Here is an 8,304-nt window from a genome sequence, read left to right as displayed (position 1 = left end):
TTGGTTATGGCATTATCCATTAAATAATCATTGAACAAAGATGACCCATATTGTTGAATAGTTTTATCTTTTTGCACAAACTAAGAAATTGAAGTATTTAATCTAAAATGTAAAAAGACAAAGAAGAAGAAGAAGAAGAATGAGTTAATAATAGTTTCAGGAGAAGAGAAATATCCCAATATAAGACCCATGAAATCTAAGGAACCTATGAACAAATTAAATACCTCAATTGCTACAAGCTAAGAACTTGATTGTTCTTTAATAGATTTATTCAACCTAGAATCTGATCAAGAACAGATGCTTGAGTTCAACTTAAAACCTGATTTATTCAAGGTGGCATAAGCATGTGGGTGTGTTCTTCCACTAATTTATTCAACTCAAAACTCAATCAAGAAATCACAGATACTCTCATTATCTAATTTAAATTCTTTATTACAAAAATCAAAACAAGAATTCACACCTTTCACACCTTTGACAGTAAGAAATCAAATGAAATTGGAGTAGCGGAGGAAAAGACATTTATAAAGACTAAGAACAGAAGAAGAAATAACCCCATGCCTCTAGAATCCAACTAGCTTCTATTCATGAATCTACAAACTACCAAATCCATATTGTGATCTTAAAAACACTAATGTCAAGTTTAATAAGTCCAAGTTAAGGGCACTGAGAGAAGAAGAAAGAAGAAATTGTTTCTAAGAAAGGAGATGAAGCATTACCTTTGGGATCTAAGTTAAGTGAGGTAAGCATAGGGTTGGATAGCCATGGAGGAGGGATGATTCCATCGATAAGGAGTTTAGAGACAAGGTGTTGGTTGAATAGATGACACTAAAAATGGTGACCTTATCAATGGTTTGCTTCTTCTCCTCAAAGATATGAATGAATAGCTTCTCTATCCTAAATTTGTAAAGCAAGTTATTGATTATTTGTAGAAATTACCCCTTAAAAAGAATTTTTGATTACCTTTAAAAAATTAAATTTCATCTCCTATAAATTGCTTTCATCACTGATAAGGCGATAACTTAACTTCATCAATGAAAGATGACCTCCTCTTATCCTACTCATATTGTTGAAATAACATGCCAACTATTAACACCACTGCCAATGACAACGTTGAAGCCATTGCTAAAAAATCCACTAGTCAAAATCGAGTCTGGGCCACACCATAGAGTCTTAGTGAGTGAAATAGCTCAAGTACACTGCACAATGTAGGGGGATTTGCTAGAGTTGGAAGCATGTGATTGTGGAGTGGGTCAAGATAGGGAATGTGTCGAGTAGTTTTAGGTCAATGCCATAAGGACCATAGTAACAACAAGCGATGAAGGCTCTAGTTAGGACTCTGACAATGAGGATGATAAGCAGAAGCTAGAAAGAGGCGGAATAGGCTTAGGGAGGAAGGGATAGAGAAGTAGAAGTAAAAAAGAGAGAGGTCCAGCTATCTCTTCCTTTTTTTTTTTAAGAAAAAAAGCTAGGTGGTTAATACTTGCCAAATGAAAATGGTCAACCCTAATGACAAGGTAAAATTGCACCCTTTTTGAAACTTTCAAGGCAATATTGCTCCAACTAAAAAGTAAAGATATCTAGTGCTCCTTTCAAAAAACTTTTGGTGCATTTTTTTTCCTTAACCCTTTTGTCATTGAATACTTGTTATTGCCAATATTAGGGGTTTGTAATTGTGTATATTGCATTTGCATAAGCTTAATTGTTGATTTGGGTAATCCTTATTATGGCTTTCCTATGCTTTTATGGTGGGAGCTAATTTAGAAAGTGTGTGATGTAAGATTATGATTGAATCCTTAATGCATGTGGAGTCTTGGCATTTTTATTATGGATATAGTTTATGTATGGTTGTTATCTTGGTTAATGACTATGGGTTGGATGATGGCACATGGTTGATTTGAGAATATAGTAATATGTGGGTGCATAAAGTCCCAAGCATCCAAAATCCCCATTTGGTGCCAAATTAAGGCATAATTGGAGTTATTAGCTAGAGTATTTAATTGTTTACTTGTGGATGTTTGGATCATTTTAATTGGAGATCCAAGCTAGAAATTAGGTACTTCAAATGTTAGACTATTTTTGCTATCAAATCTATGCTATTAACTCATGTATATTGCAACAGAATGTTCAATTGGCTGCAATGGATGTGATTGCTTGTCTTGTTGTGACAAACTAAGCCTATGGCCTTTGTGCCATAAGTCATAGTAGATGAGTGCTTGGCTGTAGCAAACATGTCTTGATTTGTTAAAATAACTTTTTGGCTCCTATTTAACTTGTTTTATGTTTAAAGTTTTTCTCATGCTTTTGTAGTTGCTTAAAGTTCTTTTCATGCTTTTGAGCTGTTGATACTCTGATTTTAAATGTTTTAAAAAGTCCTAAATTCTTATTTTCAAATTTGAATTATTTTTGAGATCCCATTTTATTAAAATGTATTTTCTACATAATTTTTAGATGTTGAAATAGTTATGGTTGACTCTATGCTCCGTAGTCATCATGCATAATCAAAGTACTTTGTCTAAATTGTTGTGGTTTAGAATGATTAATGATCGCAACGGAGCCCTGGTGGTTACTCCTTCTTCTTGTGTTCCAATATCAGTACAGGATCACTTTGATTCCTATCATTACCAAGGGATTTAATTTAAGCCGTTCAAAAGTCATAATTTATTTTAATGATTTAAAAAATTAAAATTATATTAAATCTACAAAGTTTAACTTTGATATGGATGATCCAAATTGATGTAAGTCAAAAACTAATTTTGCACCTATTATTTTTTAAATTTATGGCCACAAAAAATAGTATATGAAAATAATTAATAAGGGTTGGATTTAGAAAAAGAAATTAACTCTTTACAAGATGAAGAATTAAGGTTTGAATTCTCTCTGAAAAAAATACCTATATTTAATGATTGATCATGTCTCAAACTAGATTGCACTAATACTCAATATAAAAATAATATAAAATAAATAAATAAGATTATGTGAATGGCATAAAAAAGATGATTGAACAAGTGTATGTAAATGACATAAGAGATGAAAAATTGGAGTATTAAACACGTGTACATAAATGACATAACACTTTGAGATTAATAATCACAGTTCCACATGATCAGATCAGACTTTACTAAAATCCTTCTCCCATTTTCCATCCAACCAACGAGAGAGATGACGGCGATGAAGACACTTTTCACTGTACACACTCATCCAAGCTATCTATTCTCCAATGCTTTTCTCAGCCATTCATCCGCTTCATCATCTCTTCCCATTCTCTCTCACAAGCTTCCTCGTCCTCGTCTTCCCTCTCTAAAACTCTCGAACCCATCTCATTCTGCTTCTACTGCCTCTCAGCTTTCCACCATGGATTCTTCCACTAGCTCTACCGACTCCGACCAGCTCGCCTACGACCTCTCTCCCATCATGAAAGTCTACAAAGACGGTCGTATAGAGAGACTCGCCGGCGAAGAGGTTGTTCCTCCGTGCTTCGACCCTGTCACCGATGTCGAGTCCAAAGACGTCGTGATTTCTAAAGACGACGGCGTATCTGCCAGGATTTTCCTTCCCAAAATTACAAACCCAGATCAGAGATTCCCTCTTCTTGTTTACTTCCATGGCGGTGCCTTCTGCATCGAAACCCCATTCTCCCAGAACTACCACAACTACGTCAACGCTCTTGCTTCTCAGGCCAACGTCATCGGCGTCTCCGTCCACTACCGGAGGGCGCCTGAGCACCCGGTTCCGACCGCCCATGAAGATTCATGGACTGCTCTGAAATGGGTAGCTTCCCATTCCGCCGGCAACGGCCCCGACGAGTGGTTGAATCGTCACGCCGATTTGGGGAAGGTGTTCTTAGCTGGGGACAGTGCGGGCGCGAACCTCGCTCACCACATGGCGATTCGGATCGGGTTGGAGAAACCGCCAGGTGTGGAACTGGAAGCCATTGCTCTAGTGCACCCTTATTTCTGGGGAGTGGAACGAATTGGATGCGAGTTGAAGGACGCTGAATCTGCAGCGAAGGCGGATAATCTATGGCGATTTGCCTGCCCGACCACATCGGGATCCGATGATCCGTTGATTAACCCGGAGAAGGATCCGAATATAGGGAAGATAGGCTGTAAGAGGGTGCTTGTTTGTGTTGCAGAGAAGGATTTGCTGAAGGACAGAGGATGGTACTACAAAGAAGTGTTGCAGAGAAATGGGTTTTGTGGAGATCTGGAGGTGATGGAGACGAAAGAGGAAGGCCATGTGTTCCACATGTACAAACCAAGCTGTGAGAGTGCTCTTGCCATGTTCTGTCGTCTTGTTTCCTTCATCAAACAGGATTAAGCATGCAGTAATTAAGTTTTAGTTGACTCTTAATTATTATGATTTAGTTTGAGCATGTATGAAGAGTAATCAATGTAGTGAATATGGAAGCATGTATGAAGTAATCGACAATATATATGCTCCAGGCGTGGCTGCGTGGAAGCAAAAATTTCACTGGCAGAGGGGGAAGTTTCCTTATGTAATTGATTTAGGTAATTTAATTTTTAGCTCCTCATTATTTGGTTATTAATTTAATTTTTTAAGTTTAATTTTTATTAATTTAATTTTTTAAATTTATTTTAATTATTAATTTGATTCTTATAACTTAAATATGAAGTAAAATTGTTAAAATTTACTAATATGATTAACATAATATTGATAACAGCCACGTGGATTAATTTATATAAGGTAAAAAATACTTTAAAATTAAAAAAAGAAACAAAAGAAAACAAATTGTCAAAAAACTATATTGATAAAAAAACTATTGACTTAAGAGTTAATTTATTTTAATTTAATTACATATACATGTTAAATTATTAACATGCTTTACATATTGAATTATTTTAAAAATTAATTTGTATTTTAAAACTTGAAAAACCCATGTAATAATTTAATAAAAGATAAGGGATTAAATTGATAAAAATTAAATTTAAATGATAAAATTAATAACCATATAAAACTTGATCTCTAATTGATTTTATGTCTTTTCTCATGGTTGAGATTAATTACATTCAAGTGTTCAACCGTATATATATTATAAGTAGAATTCTCATCCGAAAAAAGCTGAAATTTATAAATTTAAAGGAGTTTATCATTTAAAAAGTTAGTTTTTTAAGATAAATTTTTTTTTAAACTTACATGTGAAGTGAGGTCAATCAAGTGTCATGGGACTCTTGAGAACATGAGAAGAAAATTGCAGAGAGATATACGTACATAAGCACACACAGAATAGTATAGATATATAAACTCAGGATTTGGATATTAAATAATAGTATATTTGAAGATCATACCATTGGCCGATTCATCAGAGAATTGTTGGGATGAACTTTTAATGAATATTTATATTTATATATATTGTTGTAGCTGTGCAAGATCCGAATGATACAAAATAATTTCTTACATTTTGGCTGCCTGGCTGGTCCCCTTACACATGCAGACAAGTCGTACATAAAGCAGTAGGGGCAAGAGTGGAAGAGGCCGTGCAATTTTGGATTGGGTTTTTCTTTGTTGTTTTTTCCTTCCATTGATTCTTCATTACAAATTTGAATCATTTAAATTAAACTTATATTTTTAAAAGTTACAAAATTTATATTTTTAAAGTCAATTTAACAATTCAGACTTATATTGATTTCTCTTCTGCTCTCTTCTGTAGAGGAGAAAATTCAGCTCCTGCATTTTTGCATCAACAAGAACCACGAGAAGATTCCGAGCAGGAGGGGATGGGAGCACGTGACGTATGTACGACAGTCCCATCTTATGCTGGGTTGGGCCCACAATCCCATTCTGGAGTCTGGACTGTTGTTTTCCTATCGGGCCCTGGACTGCATCCCGTGCAGCCCCATCTATTTTTTCTTTTTTAAATTCAAGCTTTCATCATCTTAGAAAACTTGAAAATACTATTACCTCATGTCCAAACAAATTTGCACCCCCAATTATGTTAGACTATTATTACCAATGATAGCTGCAAGGGCAACTCAAAACTATTTTTGATGTATTTATCTAGTGAGACTGTATATTTTAAAATTTAAACTTAAATTTAAGATAAACTGATTCAACTCTCTCAATTAGTTGAACCAAGTGTCCTTTGGTCAAACCCATTAAATCTTACCAACTTTTCAATTGAATAGATTTAATAATTAATTTTGCCTACAACATTTTGCAAAATACATCCTGACCATTCATCAGTGAAAAATCCTTGCCCTTTACTTATATTTTAGCCGCTATGGAGTAGAAGGTTATTTTTTACAAGTATGAGGAGTAGATTCTATCAGCATTAGTAGGGATAAAGCATAAGGTTTGATGTGGGATTTGAGGGAAGTATGAATTCTATTTATGTATCAAATATGTTCTCATGAGTTAATTTGTTGTGCAATAGTAGCACTAATTTTTGAAAGATATAAAATTTCTAGAAATTAAAATCAAACTATTTATAAATTGTAAAAAAAATACAGCTTATTCATTAAAGTTTCTGTAATACAGTGGGCCCACGTAGGTATAAAGTCATATTAAATCATACCAGAACAGAGGAAACTAAGTGGATAAAGGAACAATAGCCATTTAAATTATTATTATTATAACAAACATGACACACAATAATACGGCCACTCAACAATAGAGAATATATATATATATATATATATATATAAGTGTCTGAAGAGATGAGTCTCCAAGTGAAAACGCAGCAGAGATGACAGTACTTATTGAGCTATCTATAATCTCCTCTCTGAATACTGTATTACGTTACTCTCTGATCTTCAAGGAACAGTGTATCCTGCAGACATATATCGAATTATCAATTGCAATGAGGCTAAAGTCAAGTGTATTATGTATATGAATAAATGTTCCTGATGTTGTTGTATGTAACACATTATATATATATGCAAATCATTTTTTATGATTATAAATTATAAAATACCTAGATTCACGCGTATGCATCCGAGTCTATCGTACTTATAAACTGTACTTGTTTTGTGAAATTTTTTTAATATGGGATTCATATAACAATATATGGGTGGTTACTTACTTCCACATTTCTTGCCTGCGGGCCTGTTCCTGATGTTGCATCGCTTTGGAACAGTAACAGCAATGGCAGGATTAATCTTGGCCTGCCTTGCCATGGGTGATAACAGCACAGCACAGAGGCATTTTGGAGACATCCTAATCATGGCACTAACTCTGGCACAACAAGCCGGCGAAACCCTCGCCCTCACATCGCGAGTCGCCGCCAGGCACGGCGTCAGGCTGGCCGCGGCGGACCCTATCGGAGTCCTCCCGCACTCTCCTGCTGCCTCAGCTTCCAGCAGCAGCATCTCTGAAGCCAGCATGAGCATCAACACTGTCACGGTGAGAGTCCTGACGTTCAACGCCATGTTTTTGTTTTCTCTCTCAGAATTTGTGCAGCCTGATTGACAGTGATCAATGGTGATAAGATAGATAATTAGATATGGTGTTACACGATGGGTTCTATGGACCAATAAGGCAAGGTTTATATAAGGGAAAAAAGCACTAGTGGGGTGGTTGTGGCCCTGGCATATTCAATGTGTAATGATTGGGATTTTTAAAAAGAATTGTATGCCTCACACTGATCGTCAGTTAGCATGTAGCTACGTAGTTCATGGGATAAATTACATGTGATTGAATAATGACCCAATATAAACTTATTAAAATGAGCGTATCTCTGAGTATTTTGTGACCAATAAAATTTTTGTCACTCAATTTAACTAGACATGAACAGACTAATAACTTAACTTTGATTCATCCATGCTTTTAGTGATTCAACCAGTGCCCGAGTTTTATAAGAACATCGTATATTATTATATCTCTACATGTGTGTGTGCAGGTAATTAGATATTTATGTTGCTTGCACTATCTTCCACAGTTCTACAAAGAAAATATTGATGTTTTGGAAAATATTTAATAAATGGTTATTGAACGTGGGTGATCAAAAATTAGGCCAACTACACAATGGTGCAGTAGGATATTGATATTTCTCATTATTTGCTCATTTGTTATTCAAAAAATCCTATGAATGCCACAGTCTCCTCCATGTATCCAAATCTTTTCTTAACAATTTAGGAGACACGGTATACTTTGACAATCATAGAGCAATTCTAGCTCTAACTATTAAAAATGTCAATCAAGTGAATGAATGAAATTTAATCATATTAAATTTTGTTTGACAAAAAGTAATAGAACGCTAATATTTGAAGGGATGAATAGTCATAACTAGAAATAACTTGGGCATATAAAATTGGCGTAATTTTTGCTAAAAACTGGTTTTAACTAATT

The 8,304-nt window shown here is 34.8% G+C and overlaps 2 protein-coding genes across 2 annotated transcripts; one reads left to right on the top strand and one right to left on the bottom strand.

Annotated features, from left to right (window-relative positions):
• The first annotated feature begins 3,120 nt into the window (after nucleotides 1-3,120).
• On the top strand, nucleotides 3,121-4,565 carry LOC129322847 (probable carboxylesterase 2). Its single transcript, XM_054969279.1, has one exon. The coding sequence runs from the start codon at nucleotides 3,160-3,162 to the stop codon at nucleotides 4,315-4,317; it is 1,158 nt and encodes a 385-aa protein (XP_054825254.1). The 5' UTR covers nucleotides 3,121-3,159; the 3' UTR covers nucleotides 4,318-4,565.
• A 1,990-nt stretch (nucleotides 4,566-6,555) lies between these two features.
• On the bottom strand, nucleotides 6,556-7,463 carry LOC129284559 (non-specific lipid transfer protein GPI-anchored 15). Its single transcript, XM_054920072.1, has 2 exons — nucleotides 7,040-7,463; nucleotides 6,556-6,787 (listed from the first exon to the last, which is right to left on the bottom strand). Exons 1-2 carry the CDS (start codon nucleotides 7,383-7,385, stop codon nucleotides 6,771-6,773), a joined length of 363 nt encoding a protein of 120 aa, XP_054776047.1. The 5' UTR covers nucleotides 7,386-7,463; the 3' UTR covers nucleotides 6,556-6,770.
• Between the last annotated feature and the right edge of the window lie 841 nt (nucleotides 7,464-8,304).

Source organism: Prosopis cineraria, unplaced genomic scaffold (assembly GCF_029017545.1).
Source record: "Prosopis cineraria cultivar Desert tree isolate PC_DT_omini unplaced genomic scaffold, ASM2901754v1 PC10, whole genome shotgun sequence".
Taxonomy (NCBI): Eukaryota; Viridiplantae; Streptophyta; class Magnoliopsida; order Fabales; family Fabaceae; genus Prosopis; species Prosopis cineraria.
This window is presented reverse-complemented; position numbering and strand designations above follow the sequence as displayed.